At 38.1% G+C, this 23,160-nt stretch overlaps 1 protein-coding gene across 1 annotated transcript in view; it reads left to right on the top strand.

Annotated features, from left to right (window-relative positions):
• LOC126188632 (dual specificity calcium/calmodulin-dependent 3',5'-cyclic nucleotide phosphodiesterase 1-like) overlaps nt 1-23,160 on the top strand; it is a 590,211-nt gene that overhangs the window by 557,469 nt on the left and 9,582 nt on the right. The window contains exon 13 of the mRNA XM_049930233.1: nt 12,305-12,409. Within this exon, the coding sequence (XP_049786190.1) occupies nt 12,305-12,409 (105 nt within the window). The remainder of the gene's footprint in view (nt 1-12,304; nt 12,410-23,160) is intronic.

Raw genomic sequence — 23,160 nt, forward strand, 5'->3', positions numbered from 1 at the left:
GAGGAATCTGGATTCCATACCATGCTCTCTATTGGACAGCAGCATGCAGTTATTAGTCTGTGGAGGCTTCAGCATATATCCTCTAGAGGATTGTGCTAGGAAAAATGATGTAGATTCCTAATTTGAATCCTACAATTTGATCTCAGTAATTAACTTAACTTGATAAAGTCTGTAGGACCCTAATTTATTATGTTTTTTTTGGTAATACTCAATGCAACAAAATAACTGTTTACCCTGTAACAGATACTCTGATCATGATCCACTGTTAGGATAAATAATTTAGTGACTTAAACAGTATGGATACTCCTCTTTGGAAATCAGTGAGAGTAATTAATGACTCAAGGGCAAGTGTTTTTAAGAATAGTTTACAGGAGATGACCTGGGATGAAATTCATAGTAAACCAAATTCTAACATAAAATTTTTTCTGTTATATTATAGAGTCAAATCATTATTTGAAAATATCTTTCCACTTAAGCTAATCAGAAAGGACATTCAACAGCCATACAAAGAATTATTAATCACTATAGCGATTAAATTATCTTGTGAAAGGAAAAGGGAAGTGTATCTATTGACAAGAACAAATAGAGTCCTGCAGTAGTTGCACACTACAAAAAGCACTCAGAATCTTTCTCAAATTAAGAAAATTATACATTATCTCAAATAGAATTGGGTACTAAACATTTCTTTCCATCTAATAACCCCATTTTTGTTTGAAGTATGTAATGCATCACTAATTTAAGGCAATTTACCAAAGAAACTGAAATGTGACATTGTTAAACCCCTCTTTAACAAAAGGTGATAACAGTTGTCAATAAATACCAACCTGTTTCACTGCTAACATCATTTTCCAAAACTTTAGAGAAAGTGATGTAGTCTAGAACCTTTGCAACAATAGTATCCTCAGCAAAACACAGTTGGGGTTTCAGAAGAGTTGTTCTATTGAGAATGCCATTTAAATGTTCACTTGACAAATTTTACAAGCACTAAATAATAAAATAGTGCTGGTTGGTGTTTTCTGTGACCTATCTAAGGCATTTGACTTCGTGAGTCACAGCATTCTCCCAGATAAATTGAAGTTTTATGGGGTTGATGGTTTAGCTAACCAGTGGATAATTTCATATCTAACCAAAAGAATGCAGAAAGTTATACTTAGTAATTGAGCCCATATAGACTGGAGATGTAATTCTGACTGGGGAAAATTACTTATGGGGTTTCTCAAGACTCAGTTTTATGCCCACTGTTGTACCTTGTATGTGTGAGTGATCTTCTGTACAATACGTAACAAGCAGAGTAGTTCTTTTTGCAGGTGGCACTAATATTGTAATCAGTCCAAGCATACATACAGAAATATGTGCAATGGTAAACAGTGTTCTTAAAACTATCATTGACTGGATTTGTTTGAATGGTCTCACTCTCAATTGTAGAAACACAGTGCCTGTGTTATTCTGAATTATGATGCAGTGTTCCTTTGGACATGCGCGCATGCAGCAACTACAGCTGTTATGAAGTACATGAAATGTATTTGCAATTGTGAATATGAACAACCATCAGCTGTGTAAGGGGATGACAGCAATGGAAATTTGTGCCACGTTGGGTCTCAAACCCAGATTTCCCACTCATCATGAGCAGTCACCTTGCCACTTGACTATCCAAGCATGACCAATGGCGAGACCCAAACTTCCATTATGGCATCAGTCATGTGTTTACAACCTGTACTCACACATCCATTATGTATATTACTGTACAGTAGAGACATTTTACTTGAAAGTTGCTTGCCTGGTGTCAGCAGATAAATACAATATTGCAGTGCCTGTGTTATTCTTATTTATAATGAAATGTTCCTTGAAACATACATGTTCAAAGGAACAGACACCACAGCAACTACAGCCATTATGAAATACATGAAATGTATTTGGAGTGTGAATATGAACAACCATCAGCTGCATAATGGAATGATGTTAAATGAAAATTTGTTCTGGACCGGGACTCGAACCCAGATTTCATGCTTATCGTGAACAGTTGCCTCACCATTAGGCTGTCCAAGTGTGACTCATGGCCAAACCCAAACTTCCATACACATCAAATCAATTTGCAGTTGCAAATAAGGACTGCCGTCAGCTATAGAATGGAATGATGACAATGAAAATTTCTGCCAGTCCGGCACAAATCTTCATCATTGTCATTCCATTCTACAGCCAATGTCAGTCCTTATTCACAACTGCAAATTCATTGTATGTGTTTTGTAATGGCTGTAGTCACCACAGTTCCTGTCCCTTTGAACATGTGTTCGTGTCCAAAGGAACTTTGCATCGTAATCAGAATAACACAGGACTGCAATATCGTGCCATCATCAAACTTCCATATGTCGTCAACCATATGTCTACAACCATGCATGCATATATGAAGAAACATTACATTGTAATTTGGAAAAATATGGGCAGTGCAATATTGTATTTATCTACTGACATCAGGCAAGCAACTTTCAAGTGAAATGTCTCCCTTGTATGAGGATATACATAATGGATGTATAAGTACAGGCTGTAGACAAATGGTTGATGAATTATGGAAGTTTGGGTCTGACCTTGGGTTGTGCTCAGATAGCTTAAAAATAAGGGAACTGCTCGCGATAAGTGGGAAATTCATGTTCGATTCCCTGTCTGACACAAATTTTCAGTGTCATTCCATTATGCAGCTGACTGTTGTTCATATTTGCTACTGTGAATAAGCTGAAAAATATAAAATGTTAAAAAAGAACTATAGAAAAACAATAACAGAAGTGGAAGCAAGAGCAATTGACACCACTATAGCGAACTCAAAAAACAAGGCAAAGGCAGCTTGGAATGCAATCAATGCCAAAAGAAAGGATAAAGATGGGTCAAACAAAGAAGAAGGTATTAGGTCAATTAAAATAGACAACACAGTGGTCACAGGTGGTATGGAAATAGCAAACATACTGAATAATAACTATATCAGTGTAGTAGAAAACCTAAAATTGGAAAGAAATAGTCAAAAACAGAAGGGTATTAAGGTACCAAGAAGATCATGCAGTACTATGTTCTTAAGACCAATCACAGAAGGTGAATTGCGGAAAACTATACAGAAACTGAAGTCCAAGAAATCAGCTGGTGATGATGAAATATCAAATCATGTGATAAAGCTGGTATGTGAGGAGATAATATCACCACTGTTGAACATAGCAAACTGTTCTTTCAGGGATGCAATTTTTCCAGAAAAACTGAAGATAACGAAGGTAGTGCCAGTGTACAAGAAAGGATGTAAGGATGATCCCAACAACTACAGACCAGTTTCACTGATATCAGGTTTCTCAAAAATCCTAGAAATGCTTATGTATACCAGATTAGTTAACTATTTGGACAAACATAACATTCTCAGGCCCTCACAACATGGTTTCAGAAATGGTAAATCTACAGAATCAGCAATTGTCAGTCTAACAGAACACATTTTACAGTCCTTAGATGAGAAAAAGGTTGTCTCTGCAATGTTTCTGGATCTTTCAAAGGCGTTTGACACCATTGACCATGAAATGCTGATACAAAAATTAAGCAACTATGGTATTCGGGGGCAACCAGGTGAATGGATAAAATCATATTTGTGCAACCGCAAGCAGTATGTATCATTAGGAAACTCGTACCAATCAGAAACCAAATCCATCAAATATGGAGTGCCACAGGGTTCGGAAATGGGGCTATTGTTATTTAATGTATTTGTTAATGATACAGGTGTTGAGGAGGAAGAAAAGAAAATATTGTATGCTGATGACATGACAATACTAAATAGTGACCAAAATATGGAACAGCTTGAGAGAAGAGCATACATATCTGCAAATGTCACAGCTCAATGGCTGTTGGAAAATGAACTGGTTATAAATCTAAAAAAGACTATGTATGCAGTGTTTAAAAACAAGGAAAAGGCTGTAGACATGGATTGAGGGGTTGATGGAACAAGGCTGGAAGAAGTAGAATCTGCTAGATTCTTAGGTATTCTTGTGGATAATGAACTGAAATGGAAAAAACATATTAATAATGTCTGTAAGAAACTGAGCTCTGTCATATTCTTAATGATGCAGCTATCACAGTATTCAGACAAGAACCTTCTGTGTACAGTGTATCATGGACTTTTCGAACCATACTTACAGTATGGAGTGACTGTGTGGGGAAACTCAAACAAACAAGAGACAAAACGAGTGTTCACATTACAAAAAAAAGCAATTAGGACCATTTTAAGAAGAAAGACCTCTGAAACATGCAGAAACTGTTTCAAGAATTTAGGTATCTTAACTTTTTCATTGTTGTATATATACAAAACAATAATGTACATCACAAAAGGTAGTGAGGACTGGATTACAAATGCTAGTCTACACACCCACAATACAAGAAAGAAGAATGAAGTACGGAGCATACCCCACCGACTGGCAATGCTAGAAAAAGGACCCCAGTACTTTGGTATCAGACTACTAAGAAGTCTGCCCAAAAACCTGCAAGATAGTGTACTTCACAATGACTTTCCAAAGAAACTTAAAGACTATCTCATTGAAAAAGAGTTTTACAGTGTTGCAGAATACTTATGTCATTAAATTTTTATATATTGTTACTCATTATCAGTGATGTAAAAATGTAAGCTAAAGGTGTAGAAAAATAAGTGATAAAGAATGTTAATCTTTGACATGTCCTATATTACACGAACATTTACTGTACACAATGTAATCTTACAGGATCAAATAAAATTAAATTCAAAAATTCAATTAAAAAATAATCCACTACAGTTCAAAAGGAACAATGATGTACATAATTACAATACCAGGTTGTCTCTAGCACAAAAACAGGTGCACAATGCTGCGACAAAAATTTTTGATCACTTACCCAGAGATATAAAATTTGCCAGACAGCAAGGTAAAATTGGGAACAATCTGAAAAAGATCCTCCTTGACAACTCCTTCTGTTCCACAGAAGAATTTCTGTTTCCGTAATGTGTAAAAAGTGTTATGCAGAAATTACTAACTCAGGTCTGTATATCTAAAAAAAAAATGTTCAACATATAGCCATATTTACAAATCAATTATTAATTTGTGATATGAGTGTAAAGTGACCCATTCCACACCATTTTGATTTATCATGTAAAATGAGCATTATACTGAGTGGGGTGGGAGAGGGGAGAAAAAAGGCAGGAAGCACTGTGCACAGTTGTAGAAGTATGGCTGATGGCTCAGACAGAGGCAGCAGGTATATGAGATACGAATGGTGAGAGAGAGCCAGCAAGTACACAGGATAGGAATGAGACACGTGAGTTTATGCAGCACATGACGATAATGACATGAGGAATGGACTGGGAGGAAGTGACAGAGCAGACGAATGGAGACTGTTAGTGTAGTGTCAGGGCTAGCAGAGATTGAGGCCAGGAGCTTTATGGAAATGAACAATGTGTTGCAAGGATAACTCCCATCTACATAATTCAGAAAACCTGGTGTGGTGACAGGGGGAGGGGGTGTCCATATGGCACAAGTGTTGTGAAGCAGACACTGAAATCAGGCATGTTGTGCTTAGCAGCATGTTCTGCCATTGGTTGTTCAACTCTGCTCTTGGCCATGGTTTGGTGGTGTCCATTTATTTGGGTGGACAAGTACTTGGTTGTCATGCCCACAAAAAATGCTGTGCAAAAATGACAGCAGGGTGAGTATATGATGTGACTGCTTTTGCGGGTGACCCTACCTCTTATAGGATAGGATAAGTTTGTGATGGGACTGAAGTAGGATGTGCAGATGGATGAAGTGGGCAGGTCTTGCACCTGGGTCTGTCACAGGGACACGACAGGCAAGGAATTAGGTGTGGGAGTAGCACAGAGATGGGCCACAATACTGTATATGTTGGGTTGATAGTAGAATAACACTGTAAGAGGGGTGAGAAGGATTGTGTGTAGGATATCGCCATTTCCAAGAATGATAGATAGATGATTGAAGCCCTGGTGAAAAACCTGATGCAGTTGCTGCACTCTGGAACGATGAAGGGCTGCTCATTTGCAGGTGGTTCTATGGGGTGGTGGAGTATTAGGGGTTTTTGAGGAAATTATGCAGTATATCTGTTTGTGGACTAGCTTGATGGGATAGTGCCTGTGTGTGAAGGCCTTAGAGACTCCTTCAGCATTTTAGGGAACAACAGTGGTTTTTCTTTTGCTGACACATTGTGGTAGTAGCTTCTTGGTTTTTCACATTTGTTCTGTTTGTTAGTAATTTTCTCAACAAATTGTGTTTGATAATCTATGTTCCTGGCAGTATGTTGTACATGAATTTCATTCATCAAAGAAGCCAACTTAATAATCTCTCAAAGGACTAACTGGAGTCAATATCCAACAGTTTCTGGGCCCAGGAAGGAATTAGCGAAGTTTCCAGACTGATGAAAGTACCATCTGTTCAGAAACTAATAAAACAAGATCACTGATATCTGCATGGAAACGATTGTTGTGATTGTTATTGTGATTTTTACTGATGAAGTTACCAAATTTCTCATATTTTTGTCTTTCTGCTATCATATTTTTGTCGAGAATCATTCAAGATTTATTGTTGAACCAGCTGAATGTATTTAAGATTGCTTTAGGTGGACAATCACAGTTTAATTTTGAATAGTTGACTGGAATGGCTAACTACAATGACTGGGAATTTGTGCATGGAATGGCTAACTACAATGACTGGGAATTTGTGATGGAAATGCACCTAAACCAGGAGGGGCTATGGAAAACAGTTACTGGAACTAACAAAGATCTGAAGAAAATACAGAAACCAAAATATGTTTTTAACTGTAAATTTGTCACAAGCCTTGCTTTGCTTGAGGCTTGTTGCTTAATTTCATGTTCTTACAGTGGAAGAATTGCATTCAGGCAGCTCCTACAGTCAGTGCACTTTACTTTTGTAAGTAGAGTGCTGCCAAATTACAGGAATCATAATAAAAATGCAAATAACAGTAACACAACTAGTGGAAACAATTTGTTGACTGACACTGAGAGCAGGAATCTCAGAAAGTAGTCAAAAAACGGAATAATCTAAAATATAACACTCAAAAAGAACAGAATGCCTGCATGCTGCAGCAAGGAGTAACCACACTTCAGCACTCCTAGTGGCAAATATGCAGTCTCTATTGACACTTTGTAAGGAATCAGCTGATTGTGCGATGAGAGTTGTACAACCGCCTGTCACCACACAACTCCCCTTGGGGAAGTAGAGTGTCATCTGCATTTGTTGCATATAGTGCCATCCTTGAATTTTGCTGAGAAATGTGTCCAGACTATGTTTGATATTGCATCTGCATTGTTGGGGATGGCATTGATCAGAGTGGAAGAAGGCCAAACACTAGTTTAACTCAATCGATAGACACACTGTTTCTCTTGTCATTAACCAAAATGCCCATTGTCTTATCTTGTCTAGCTACTACACAGTGTGGTCAAGTATATGGTGCTGTGAGCATGGCCTTGACACTGTCTTTTCACAGCATGGCGTGGCTGCAGTTCTTCAATTCTTTATGGACAAACATTTGCTGTGTGCCATGTTAGGATGCTGGTTGCAGTTGCATGTGCAAGATCGAATCTCTCAAATGACTATGAACTGATGTGATTGTGATATGTCCCCCATTGTGGCACCCAGATCACCAAACTCCACCTGGTTGCCAAAGCATTTCCCCATAGATCAATTCAGCATGGAATACATTGAGGTCCAGATTACTTATGGTATGGAGGCCAAGCTGAACTAACGTTATGGTCATTGTCCACTTTCATTTATGACACATGAGGATGGCTTTTAGAGAGCAGTGCCACTGCTTGATCATGCTTTTGCTGGCTGGATGATAACTCTTTGTTATGTGATTTGACACACTGCAAAACTAGCTCAGTTGTGTAATCAAATCAGACTCAAATTGGCATCATCTGTCAGTTGTGTGAGTGGCCCAGTTGAGCATAAACATGGCAGCTAGCATCTCGATGGAGATATTATCTCTAGGAGTAGCTTCCAACCAGCATCTGAATCCATCAACAATGGTTAGCGAATATCATTGACCTTCTGATGGTGGTAGTGGTCCATGACATCAGTTATGTGGACAAACCTGTTGGTCATGTCTGGGATATTGCCTATTGGCATGTGAACATGTCATGAAACTTTGCTGCATTGACAATTCACATGTGTGTTAGATCATTGATAGCAGTCCTTTTGTATCCCAGTTCACATGTAACAATTAGATATGAGCTTTGTTGTCACCATTACTCAGGGGTGACATAAATTGTTGAGGTTATGAAACACTTATTTGCACATTTATGCCAGAATGGGCAAGTTTTTCCACTGGAGGTGTCGCAATACACCTTGGTGTTTGCCTCTGGAACATTAATCAGTGCTAGCAGCAGGCCTGCTGTAGTATTGTTTATGCAATCTTGGATTTCTTTGTTGGACTGGTGTGTCTGAGCTAGGCATGCAAAATTGATTGTCTCTGTGATGGCACTGACTCACTACAAACAGTCTGTCAATTCATTATCAAACCCTGAGATATGTTTAATGTCAATAGAGAATTGGGCAATAAATTCCAGGTGATTAAATTGCCTTGGAGAGCATTATTCATTGTTCTGGCAGAAGGCAAAGGTCAGAGATTTGTGGCCCATGTAGATTTTGAATATCAATGCAGCCTCCAGCTGCAGACAGAAAAATTTCATGGACACACATATTGCCAACAATTCCCAGCTACACATGCTCCATTGTTGCTGAGCTGGAAACAGCTTCCTAGAGAAAAATGAGGGGTTGTCAGGTCTCTTTAACATAGTTTTGATACATTACACTGATGGCTACCTGGCTAGCATCGATCAATAGTATGAGGGGTGCACCTAAAGGAAAAGGAATGAGAAGCAAAGCCTCTGCTATACTCTTGTTGGCGGCCTCAAAAGCATTGTTGGCGGCCTTGAAGGCATGTTTCATTGACTGTGACCACTGCACAAGCACCCTGCCTTTTGTTTTTATACCAATTAGAGCTGCCACAAGTGGCTCTTGAATTTCTGATGCGTGTGGCTGTTGGCAACAGTAGAAATTAAGCACTACAAGAAAGATACATAAGTCTTTGGTTGTCTCTGGGCAAGAAATATTCATAAAGGCTTCAACTTTCTCCAGCAGGGGGCATGATCCTGCTATTGAAATAGAGTGGCCCAAAAACATTATCTCTGGTTGTCCAAAGATGCTCTTAGAGACATTCAAAACAATGTCATATGCATCAAGGCACTTAAAAACTCCAGTGAGATGCTGTTCATGTGCCTGTGGCACTGCTGAGAATACTAGTATGCCATCCAGGTTGGCAAAATAACATGGTAAGCCTCATAACACTGAATCAATGAATCATTGCCATGATTACGCGGTGTTTCTCAGGCCAAAATTCATTAACAAGCTTTGAACAAACCAAAAGGTTGTGTCATGTTGATAGCCTGACCACCATGATTGGATCTTTAAATATGTGCATTCTTCACCGATGCAGTACTAAACTACGATGGGGGTATCACAAGACAGTTCCACACACTGCGTCATACGAAGAAGGAACAAAGAAGATCTAAATAAAAAGATATGATTAACCCATGTGGTTTATAAGGTCGCTGGCTGCACTTCTTGGCAGTGAATCTTTTGTTGTTTGTGGAAAAGGCTGTAACACACAGCTTAATAACTTAATAGAAGACTTTTCCTAAACCAATAATTCAATGCTGAACTTGTTACCAGTAGGTTAGATTAACACATGAGTATTACATGATTTCAAACTGTACCATACTGATTTTGCGAAAACAGTATTAATAACTGACAGTCAGTCAAAGTCATCATACATTTAGTGAAATACAGGAAAAAACATTGGGACCCAGACAGAGGCTTATAGACAGTTGATTTGGCATGTCGATCTACACTGAGGTGAAAAAAGTAATGGCTGTCTTTTGAATGAGCTTCTCAGCAACTATGATATGTGTGTGTGCTTCGGCACAATATAACACACTACATACCTGTGCCCCTCACAATTCATGGTTATTGTCTCATAGCTAAGGCACCAGATAATTGTCTGGGATCATTTTCACGTTTAAATCTTGGTAGTCTCTGCATGGCCACCACAAGCCATTCTTGTTTGGGACCAAATGCAAAAGTGATGACCACAGCCCTGTAGAGGGGTGGATGAGCCTTGGTTAGCATAGTGTCAAACTGTGATTGTGTACACTTCAGGAGTTAATCATTTGGGCCTGCATGAAATCAGAGGGCCTGCCATCATATTAATGTAGTCCACAGTATCATGAGGTACTTATTGCACGACCCCCAGAGGCCTTGTAATAGCAGGTTGAGCAGTTTGGCGTACCTTTTTCCTGCAGCCTTTGTGACCTAGGCATCAAATGTGGCAGTGCGATGCTGCAACCCAGTGGTGGACAGCCTGGTGATGGTGTCCATTAGCTAAGTGTTGACAATGTTGGAAATCAGGTGGTAATGTGCCAAGAGGCCTGCACTGAAGATAGGCTCTGTCACATTTGCAATTACATAGTTCTATACCAAACCACACCTCAGTCTTAGGTCCAGTTCTAAGTGGTGTGCTGCACATCATGATAGCAGAGCTGTTAGCAGTTGACAGTCAAAACATGGTTGCTGGATGGTACTTGTGTAGCTTGTCTCATGGCAGAATCTTGAGCTCAGATACTTTTGTTCTGACTGGATAGGAGTGCAGAAGGATGACCTGGTCAATCTACATCCATCTGATGTTTATTGCTGACATACACGCATGACAAATTACATTCGTGTGCTTGGCCTCCAAATTGCTGGTGATACCAAAATTGGCCTCACAAGGGCTTAATGTACCTCATTTGCCAACAGCACTCAGCAGACACAGATGGTGTCCCTTTCCTAGTGCTAGCCAAGCCAGACAGTGCTTAACTTCAATTATGTGATGGGAACTGATGTTACCAAAGTGGCAAGGCCATTGGCTAAGCAATATTCTAATTTTTGAAGTTTTCTGAGGCAGAGCCTCTGGACGTGACTACATATTTGCCATATGATTACGCAAGGATAGCAGCTATGCAAAAGTGTCTTGATTGTGTCTGTTATTTAGTCTGAAATTAGAAAAAAAGAAGTGATTTAGTAGTGTTATTTTGTGACTTTATTTCTGCAGACCTTTGAATAGTATTGTTTATTTCCAAGTTGGCTTTTATTTACATACTTTTGTTTTTATTATTGTTCTTGGGGAATAGAGCTGTGTAATTTGCATATATAACAATGTTGCTATCATTATCAGTGCTTAAGGTGTATTTTTATGTTATAAGAAGGGTAATGGGCCAGTTAGGGATCCCTGTGGACAGAAAAGTTCAATGTCACTTTCCTGGCCATTGTCAGTTTTCGTGATCAGGGCCACTACTTCTCAGTCAAGTAGTTCCTCAATTGGCCTTGCAAGGGCTGGGTGCACACCACATACTTAATTTCATATCCTCTCTACTGATGTTTTTATAATGCCCACATACTGGCAACCTACACGCTGGGAAAAAAATTGGACAGAGTGATTGAGGGATTAATTGAGAAGGTAAGTGCAAATTAACAAGAAGTAACAAAGAGAGAATCACAATTTAGTATGAAATCCTAATTGTGGTCCAACATAGGTTTTTAACAAATATTTCCTATTTCAAAAGTCATGTTTAGCACCAGTTAATGGCTTAGGGTCAAGTAGAAAATGAATCCTGAGCTACTGAATTGTAAACCAACATATAATGCAAATACTGTGTCACATCTCAATGACTTTGTGTTACAGTGTATAACAGCAGTTATGAGCAGTTTCCTCATGACCAGATGGTGTAATATTTTTAGGTAATTTAGAATGCTCTGACTTACCCAGAAGACTGGAACAAAAAAAACCTTTTTTGTAATCAGTTGATGTTGGATCAAAATAAATAAATAAATAAAAGAGTTGGTGGATGCAAATGTTTCACGTACAAAACCGGAATTTGCAAAGTTGAAATGGGTGACAAAGAAAATAATTTTTTCTACTGTGAAATCTATTACAATTTATACTGTTTCAAAGACAGAAGCTTCCAATGATTCAATAACATCCAACAAACTGGAAAAAATGATTACTACATCAGACTGATATCTGTGACAGTAAGACTGAAGCTTGCTTTTGGGTATCAGATTAACATTCAGTTTGATGTAATTTCTTGATACAAAATCCTGTAAATGAAATATACTCTATTGCTGTTAAGGTTGTGAGGACATTATAACATCCTATGAAAATCATGCAGAAAATTACACTAACAAATTGGTTTCAGGGTCCACACGGAGCCCAGAACGAGGCCAGAAGTATACAATTAAAAAGCCATGGATTGGTTGTTTAGCGGAAAACAAGAGGATATGGAAGGAACAGGCAGCTAAAGGTAATGACTTTATCTTACTTAGTAGTAGTTTTTTTTTTTTTTTTTACGCAGTGTTATTAATATTACATCAAATGTCCAAACAGTTTCACTTCAGCTGGTATATCCAAGGGTTTCTAGCAGAGTTTGCAATTTCTTTTTGCTTTGACAGCTGATCCAGTCATCTACGAGGTTGATATCAAATATAAACAGGATTTTTGTTTCTGAACATCAACAGTTGGTAGGACTGGCCCCGCACTTCTGCTATGCTTACGCACAGCCGTCAGAAGTGAGGAGAGCATGCTGTTAGATATTTCCTGCCATTTTGTCAGTAACATTCATAATGTCTGAGCAGCAGGTGTACCCCTCCATTGCACGATAGATAATTATCAAATTTCTTGCTTGTGAAGGTGTTACAACAGTGGAAATTTGCCAGAGATTGACTGCACAGTTCAGTGATAAAATATTATCAAGGACACATATGTTTGCCAGACATAAAAAGTTCAAGGAAGGACAAGAACATGTGGAAAATCAGCAACACAATTGCCATCCTCAGACCAACATTACAGACAAAAACATTTGTGCGGTTAAAGAAATTATTGACAATGATCAACAGGCGATAGTATCAGAAATTGCAAAAAAAGTCAGAATCAGTTATGGGAACTGTCAAGCAATCTTCACAAAAGTTCTTCAGTTCTGTAAAGGTGTTCTGGATAGCCCCTAATCTTTTGGCCGAAAATTTGAAGTTGAGACATTTGGAAGTCTGTCAGAGGCTTAAAGCAAAGTTTATGAAGAAGGTGATGCATTTTGAGTCAGATCACCACCTGTGGTGAAACATGGGTTCACAACTACACTCCAGAATCCAAACAAGCCAGTAAGGAGTGGCGGAGGAAAGGGGGGCAGAACCAGTAAAAGCCAAGACTTGACTGCCACCTTGCAAGATTCTTTCAACCGTTTTTTTCGATCAGCAAGGCATTTTTCTGATTGATTTTTTGCGTGAGTGATGCACAATCAATGCTGCTTACTACTGTGAACTGTTGAACAAGGCAAGAGTTGCATATCATTGTAAAAGACGAGACCAATTGATTTGACAACTCGTCCTCCTCCACGACAATACACAACGCCATACTACAGCTCTAACTGTCTCCAAGCTACAGGAAATGCAATGGACTACACTTGATCATCCTCCTTACAGCCTGGACTTATCACCCTGTGATTTATAATTATTTGGATTGCTTAAAGAAGCTCTAGGAGGCGACAATTTGAAGATAACGACAGTGTGTAAGGTTTCATGTGCAACTGGCTGGTGACTGCCCCACTTCTTTTTATGATGAGGGCATCAAAAAACTGTCCATATGCTGTGACAAATGGATTTCCAAAGCAGGAGACTATGTGGAAAAATAAATTATAATTGCCTTGAGTTTTTAAATAAATGAATTTAAATAAAGAATAAAATCCCTTTTGAATTTGTTCCACTCTCATACTTATAGCACTGCAAACTGTGCCTTGTACATGCTTACTTGGATTGTAACCAAAATGTGGCGCATTGTTGATGTCAAGTCCCTTTTTGACCCTATAAACTTTGCCTCTTTGTCAAGGGTTCAGAATAGTTTCCTGTTTCCTTTTGCAAAGGTCATCAACCATATTTCATCTGACATAAAGCAATAATTTGAGAATTCCTATAAAGTCAAACGAAAATCACAAATCTCTTAATAGACACTTGAAATGTAACCACTTTTCGTGTCTACCAAACTGGATACTTAACGGGATGTTTCTCGATGATCATATTTGAGGTGTATATACAAGGTGTACAACTTTGCTTCCACCATTTTTTCCCCAACATTTGAGGCTTTAGTGAAACAAATTGGCTATGCATGTATCATTCAAAGTATTTCCCATCTCTGGCCACTACTTTCTTCCATCTTTTGGGCAGTGTACGAATCTCACGTCAAAAAAATTGTTCATCTTTTGAAGCGATCTATGAATCGATCCAATTTGTGACATCTTCATGAGATTGGAAGTGTCGCTCAGCCAGGCCATGCACCATTGATCTAAACAGATGATAGTCAGAGGCAGCAATGTCTGGAGAATACAATGGGTGGGATAGGACTCCCAATTTTAATGTTTCCAAGTACGTTTTGACCTCTTTTGCAACGTGATGTTGAGTGTTTTTGTGCTGCAAAATCACTTTATCGTGCCTCTCACTGTATTGCGCCCATTTGTCTTTTAATGCTTTGCTCAAACATTAATTGCATTCAATAATGAGCCCCTGTGATTGTTTCACTTGGTTTCAACACCTCATAGTACATGACGCCGAGTTGGTCCCACCAAATGCAGAGCATGATCTTGGAGCCATGAACATTCAGTTTGGCCGTCGACGTGGAAGCATGGCTGGAATATTCCCATGATTTATTGCATTTAGGGTTATTGTAATGAACCCATTTTTCATCCCTGGTCACAATGCAATGCAAAATCCCCTTCCGTTTTTGTCTCTGAAGCAATTGTTCACAAACATACAAATGCCGTTCAATGTCTCTTGGTTTCAGGTTACACGGGACCTAAGTTCCTTCTTTCTGAATCATTCCAATAGCCTTGAGACATTTTGAAATGGATTGCTGTGTCACTCCCACTAATCATGCCAATTCTTCTTGAGTTTGACGTGAGTCTTCGCTCAGCAATCTCCGAAAACATTCTCTCTTCCACCACTATGTCAGTCCAGTCTACGATGTTGAAATCACCGTTCTTGAAACGTTGAAACCACTCATGGCACATTCTTTGACAAACAGCATCCTCACTATACGTACTTGAGAGCATTTGATGAGACTCAGCCACTGTTTTCTTCATATTGAAACAAAACAGTAACCGAGATCCAAGCTAAATGCCTGACGTCTGTGATTTGTTTCTTCTGACCGCTACTTACCGTTGTCGGCACCTATTGGCAAACGGTGTAAGCAAAGTTGTACATCTTATATCTTTGCTCCAAATTGTCTCCATCTGAAAGAAAATCTGGGCTCTTTGTGTGTCAGGAATGGCTTGTCAAGTTAATCAAATCTAGTAAATGAAGTGGCCAGAATGAAAATGTACTTAATAACATGTTTATTCGCACCATAGAGTTGACACTCATAGTGCACTGAACTCAAACAATACTGACTCAAAACTAACTCTGATTGGCTATTGCTGCTGTTGCGTATGTAGCTTTTATCAATCAAAATGTTAATAAATCCGTTATTTCCAATGGTAACTTTGAAGTTTACAGTTAAAATTTAATTAGTTTTTCAGAACAGATTACAGAATTTGGATCCACAATTTGTTACAATCTTTCAAGAATAATTAAAATGAAACATTACAGTTATCATTGCCCAGTTATGTGAAATACCTTTCTACACTAATGTTTGATATAGATATCTTAATAAATTTTTATATATGGGTTAGTATTGATACTGAACATGAATCTTGCATCTTCACACTTAGTTGAACAATAATTACAGTCAGGTTTTGTGTACAAATTGATGAGTACAGGTTTTAACATTTGTACATTTCTGGTACTGATTCACAGGTAGTAACTATATTTCATCATATAATTAATTCATCAGTATGTCAAATTCATAGTGTTCCAAAGGACGTTGATACATTTGTGCTACTTCACGTAATCATTGCAAAATAGTATCGGGTACCTCAATATACTGAGAATCGCAGTTTTCTTTAAGAGAGTTCCCATTCTGCTGCTTTAAACACTACTCCTACAAATTGTCTAATTTAAAACTTCTGTTAGCTGCAAGACAAATAGAACTTTTCATTGTAAACAGGTCTTTGTTAGAACTAGATGAGTGTTGTTGTATAATAAATATCTGTAGTGTGGTCACATAAATATAAATCCAACAAGAGGAGGTAACTAAGGGAGCAGAATCTCTTTTTTAAACTATTATGTGTCCTGTTAACTCTTCTGTGTTAAACTCAACTTCAGTAAACACAAATAGATTATAGCGGTCCAATTTCAGTTAATTATTAAATGCATTTTTTAACAGATACCTTATTTTTGTAACATCTATGTTTACTCACTCCACAACCATTAAGGTTATTTCTTACGATGTGGTCTGCTTAACATGGTGAATTAATGAATAAACAATTGTTACACTTAAGCAAAATCATTATGGTGCTTACTGTATGGCAAGCAGTATTATATTGCCATGAGCTGTGCTATATGTGGTGAGGCATAAAAGTTAGCATCGCTGGCTGGTGTGCTGCAAGTAAACAATTCAGTCTCAGCCGCAAGTGATTACTTATTATTTAATATGTATCATTTCTGGATGGTTCTCAAAAATTCTTGTGTTTGTCATGTTTGTATATTCTGGAATATTTGAAGTTTTTATAAATATCACCATTCTCCACCCATGAGTGCATGTTATGTTCAGCTGTGGCCATGTTCGTAAGAATTGTGCTTTCAGTAAGAAGTGTTGTTTTTCATTAGTGACTTTAATTTTGGATAGGGACATAATTAAAAGACAGTAATTGGCTGGGTACTTAATAATATTACTATGGCTCCAATTAGACAATGTAAAAGCCATCACCTACATGGCCAGGAACTGGAACACAAGCAGTACATCATTCCTGTCATCCATATATTCAGAAGACATGATGTGTTTTGCAAATGTGTACTTTTACATGGATGGCACAGCCCAGCAATGGCTTAAGAAACATGAAGAGAAGCACAGTACCTGGAATAAATTCCATGCCAAACTGAATAAAACCATTGGCAACAATAAGCAGCAAGTCCACTCCTACAGAAGAACACATGGGGAAAATTACACAGTCTTACATACTGAATGTTTTGCCCCTGTGCCACATTGTGAATCTGTGTATGACAGAAGTAGATAAAATATCATATTTGACGAAAGCTGCCACAGAAGGCGTGTGCTAAGCTCTTCTTGTAATAGATGTCATGACAACAGAGGAATTAGTAAGTGGTATCAGTGCATTGAGAGGGGAGGGGCAACAACAGATGAAGGAGATATGTCCAACTTCTGGATATGGTTTTTAATTGAGGAGCTAATACTCATATTACCTACACTAATCCTTTTAACACTAATTTTGTTTATGACCACATGTAAGTCATCTTCCACACCAAGAGCATCAAATCTGTTCATCAGTTTTATATCGCTTACCGTTTTAATTTTGATTACTATAGAAATACATCATGTATTCCCTAGTTATTCATAGCGCTCCTCATTATTTTATTATTTCTGAGATGCTTTTGTGATGACAATAATCAGGTCATTGATTCTTTTCTATATCAGAATATTTTTGTTAGAATATTATATTTACTATTTAATGAGTCTATGTCTCTCTACCACACTTTTATTAGTTTGTCTTTGTTCTTCATTTCATTTCTAAAATTTTGGTCATGCTTCTGTAACACATGAAGCTTGTCCACATACAGTCATCAGTTATAGATGTGACACTTCTGAACACATCTTAACTTTTATCATTGCCAGTTTGGGCTACTTTGTCATCTTAAAACAACTTATCACTTTAACAAATTCAAACTTACAGCGAGACATAATGGTTACAACTACTTACTGCTGATGGACACATTTAGAAGTTAAATAATATTTTTAGCTTTTGTAACTATTAGTTACTTCTTCAGGGAGGAAAGAAGGATAAGAAGTTGGAGAACGTTAGCAAAGAGAGGAAGGTCACTCAGATCAAGAATGAGAGGGCCCCTTTCCTCGTGGAATCACAGTGATCTGCCCTTGAAGGCAACCTCAAAATTTGTTAACAAGCTCATCAAAGAGGTTTGGAATGAAATATGATGTACAGTACAAAGATTACAGTTTGTTTATGTGTGCACTTGTTTGAGGACAATGAAATGTACCCTAACAAGTGCTCTATTGGTGGAGGTGAAAGTAATTTTACTGCACATAAGAAGACAAGTGTTAACAAATAGATATTCATTTTAACAATGTTTCTACAAGGGAAACTGAATTAAACTCAATGATATTTACAACATAATTCCTCACAGACATAAATAACCTCCACATGCAATAGTTACATGGCACTAACACATTTATCTGAAAAAATTTTCTCCTCAAATAAACCACTGTAGACTGATAGCCAGTACAACATCCCTCTGAGACCACATATAGCTATTGTACAAATGAACACAATGTCCAGCTGCCTCATACTGACTCAAGTTATTTTTGGGTTAAAAGGAAGGAAACTGTCCCATTTTGTTAGATTTTCTTCATTTAGGATTCTAACTCATTGCAGAAAACTTATGCAAGTATATACTTCCACTATGTGCCTCCAAATATACTGCTGAAGCTATAGCAATAGTGAAAGAACTGCAGTATGCAAAAAAGATTCATGCATAAGAGAGTTCTTATTGCATTTGACTCACAATGTGTACTGAGAGCACTTCAAGACCATAACTGGAACTATACTACATATAGGTACATATAAATATTGCTCAAGAGGTAGTAGAATGTTGTATAAGAAGTAAAGGAATAAACTTTCTGTTGATAAAAGCACACCATAATACAGAATTTAATGAGAAAGTTGGTAAACTTGCTAAGTAGTCAATGGCAAAATTATTCAGCTTCCATTCCCATACATGCAGATTTCATGACAATAATAAACGAGACCCCCCCCCCATGAACCATAGACCTTGCCGTTGGTGGGGAGGCTTGCGTGCCTCAGCGATACAGATAGCCGTACCGTAGGTACAACCACAATGGAGGGGTATCTGTTGAGAGGCCAGACAAACGTGTGGTTCCTGAAGAGGGGCAGCAGCCTTTTCAGTAGTTGCAGGGGCAACAGTCTGGATGATTGACTGATCTGGCCTTGTAACAATAACCAAAACGGCCTTGCTGTGCTGGTACTGCGAACGGCTGAAAGCAAGGGGAAACTACGGCCGTAATTTTTCCCGAGGGCATGCAGCTTTACTGTATGATTAAATGATGATGGCGTCTTCTTGGGTAAAATATTCCGGAGGTAAAATAGTCCCCCATTCGGATCTCCGGGTGGGGACTACTCAAGAGGATGTCGTTATCAGGAGAAAGAAAACTGGCGTTCTACGGATCGGAGCGTGGAATGTCAGATCCCTTAATCGGGCAGGTAGGTTAGAAAATTTAAAAAGGGAAATGGATAGGTTAAAGTTAGATATAGTGGGAATTAGTGAAGTTCGGTGGCAGGAGGAACAAGACTTCTGGTCAGGTGACTACAGGGTTATAAACACTAAGTCAAATAGGGGTAATGCAGGAGTAGGTTTAATAATGAATAGGAAAATAGGAATGCGGGTAAGCTACTACAAACAGCATAGTGAACGCATTATTGTGGCCAAGATAGATACGAAGCCCACACCTACTACAGTAGTACAAGTTTATATGCCAACTAGCTCTGCAGATGATGAAGAAATTGAAGAAATGTATGATGAAATAAAAGAAATTATTCAGATAGTGAATGGAGACGAAAATTTAATAGTCATGGATGACTGGAATTCGAGTGTAGGAAAAGGAAGAGAAGGAAACGTAGTAGGTGAATATGGATTGGGGCTAAGAAATGAAAGAGGAAGCCGCCTGGTAGAATTTTGCACAGAGCACAACTTAATCATAGCTAACACTTGGTTTAAGAATCATGATAGAAGGTTGTATACATGGAAGAACCCCGGAGATACTAAAAGGTATCAGATAGATTATATAATGGTAAGACAGAGATTTAGGAACCAGGTTTTAAATTGTAAGACATTTCCAGGGGCAGATGTGGACTCTGACCACAATCTATTGGTTATGACCTGTAGATTAAAACTGAAGAAACTGCAAAAAGGTGGGAATTTAAGGAGATGGGACCTGGATAAACTGAAAGAACCAGAGGTTGTACAGAGTTTCAGGGACAGCATAAGGGAACAATTGACAGGAATGGGGGAAAGAAATACAGTAGAAGAAGAATGGGTAGCTTTGAGGGATGAAGTAGTGAAGGCAGCAGAGGATCAAGTAGGTAAAAAGATGAGGGCTAGTAGAAATCCTTGGGTAACAGAAGAAATATTGAATTTAATTGATGAAAGGAGAAAATATAAAAATGCAGTAAATGAAGCAGGCAAAAAGGAATACAAACGTCTCAAAAATGAGATCGACAGGAAGTGCAGAATGGCTAAGCAGGGATGGCTAGAGGACAAATGTAAGGATGTAGAGGCTTATCTCACTAGGGGTAAGATAGATACTGCCTACAGGAAAATTAAAGAGACCTTTGGAGATAAGAGAACCACTTGTATGAACATCAAGAGCTCAGATGGAAACCCAGTTCTAAGCAAAGAAGGGAAAGCAGAAAGGTGGAAGGAGTATATAGAGGGTCTATACAAGGGTGATGTACTTGAGGACAGTATTATGGAAATGGAAAAGGATGTAGATGAAGACGAAATGGGAGATACGATACTGCGTGAAGAGTTTGACAGAGCACTGAAAGACCTGAGTCGAAACAAGGCCCCCGGAGTAGACAACATTCCATTAGAACTACTGACGGCCTCGGGAGAGCCAGTCCTGACAAAACTCTATCATCTGGTGAGCAAGATGTATGAAACAGGTGAAATACCCTCAGACTTCAAGAAGAATATAATAATTCCAATCCCAAAGAAAGCAGGTGTTGACAGATGTGAAAATTACCGAACAATCAGTTTAATAAGCCACAGCTGCAAAATACTAACACGAATTCTTTACAGACGAATGGAAAAACTAGTAGAAGCCGACCTCGGGGAAGATCAGTTTGGATTCCGTAGAAATACTGGAACACGTGAGGCAATACTGACCTTACGACTTATCTTAGAAGAAAGATTAAGGAAAGGCAAACCTACGTTTCTAGCATTTGTAGACTTGGAGAAAGCTTTTGACAATGTTGACTGGAATACTCTCTTTCAAATTCTAAAGGTGGCAGGGGTAAAATACAGGGAGCGAAAGGCTATTTACAATTTGTACAGAAACCAGATGGCAGTTATAAGAGTCGAGGGGCATGAGAGGGAAGCAGCGGTTGGGAAGGGAGTGAGACAGGGTTGCAACCTCTCCCCAATGTTATTCAATCTGTATATTGAGCAAGCAGTAAAGGAAACAAAAGAAAAATTCGGAGTAGGTACTAAAATCCATGGAGAAGAAATAAAAACTTTGAGGTTCGCCGATGACATTGTAATTCTGTCAGAGACAGCAAAGGACTTGGAAGAGCAGTTGAACGGAATGGATGGTGTCTTGAAGGGAGGATATAAGATGAACATAAACAAAAGCAAAACGAGGATAATGGAATGTAGTCGAATTAAGTCGGGTGATGCTGAGGGTATTAGATTAGAAAATGAGACACTTGAAGTAGTAAAGGAGTTTTGCTATTTGGGGAGCAAAATCACTGATGATGGTCGAAGTAGAGAGGATATAAAATGTAGACTGGCAATGGCAAGGAAAGCGTTTCTGAAGAAGAGAAATTTGTTAACATCGAGTATAGATTTAAGTGTCAGGAAGTCATTTCTGAAAGTATTTGTATGGAGTGTAGCCATGTATGGAAGTGAAACATGGACGGTAAATAGTTTGGACAAGAAGAGAATAGAAGCTTTTGAAATGTGGTGCTACAGAAGAATGCTGAAGATAAGGTGGGTAGATCACGTAACTAATGAGGAGGTATTGAATAGGATTGGGGAGAAGAGAAGTTTGTGGCACAACTTGACTAGAAGAAGGGATCGGTTGGTAGGACATGTTTTGAGGCATCAAGGGATCACAAATTTGGCATTGGAGGGCAGTGTGGAGGGTAAAAATCGTAGAGGGAGACCAAGAGATGAATACACTAAGCAGATTCAGAAGGATGTAGGTTGCAGTAGATACTGGGAGATGAAGAAGCTTGCACAGGATAGAGTAGCATGGAGAGCTGCATCAAACCAGTCTCAGGACTGAAGACCACAACAACAACAATAAACAAGAGAGCTTGTACAAAATGGCAAGCCAAGTTGCAGTAAGTAGTGAAAAGAAAGGTCAGTTCTGTGGATGAATGGATGGATGGATGGCTCTAACATTACAAGTGCCTCATAATTTCATAACTTTAGATGCAGCAGGAAAATTATATCGTCAATAATCGGGATATGATTCAGTGATGGCATTTTCATGGTGTATCTTAATAAACTGAATGTAAAGGAAACCAGATTCTGTGCATGTGGTAGTAGTTCTTTGGGATATTCAAATCATTTGTTACTTTTTTATGTTAAGAATAAATCTAATGTTACTTACCAGTCTCATATATACCTTTCCCAATAAGTGTAAAGTGAAGACTCTAGGTCTTTCCATATTCTCACTAGAAAGCAATACACTCATCTAACAAAGAGTTAATTCTTACACTGTTTTATTTTAAAACATCTTTTTTCTTACCTAGTAAAAATACATTGGTGTACAACAATTGTCATCCTATTAATATTATTGCAAAAGAAAGTTTCATACACAAATTTTAAATCTGTATGTGTCAATGGTCTCTGTATGTAAGGTAACACCTGATGTTTATTTACAGTTACTTAACAATTACGTATTTTTTTTACAAATTATTGTTTCTGGCTTTGTATAAGAGTACTGCAAGTGGCTTAATACTAAAGCTACTGGTAGTCAGAATGTATATTAAAAATTATAATAAAAAGGAGACACCTTTCATTCAAATAGATATTATTGTTGTAGCAGTCAACGTCCAAATGCATTGTAAATTAAATTATTTTACTTTTAACAAAATAAACACTGTTTTTTTGCCTTGTTTCACACATTTGCTTAGTT

The sequence above is a fragment of the Schistocerca cancellata genome, chromosome 5 (assembly GCF_023864275.1).
Source record: "Schistocerca cancellata isolate TAMUIC-IGC-003103 chromosome 5, iqSchCanc2.1, whole genome shotgun sequence".
Classification (NCBI taxonomy): Eukaryota; Metazoa; Arthropoda; class Insecta; order Orthoptera; family Acrididae; genus Schistocerca; species Schistocerca cancellata.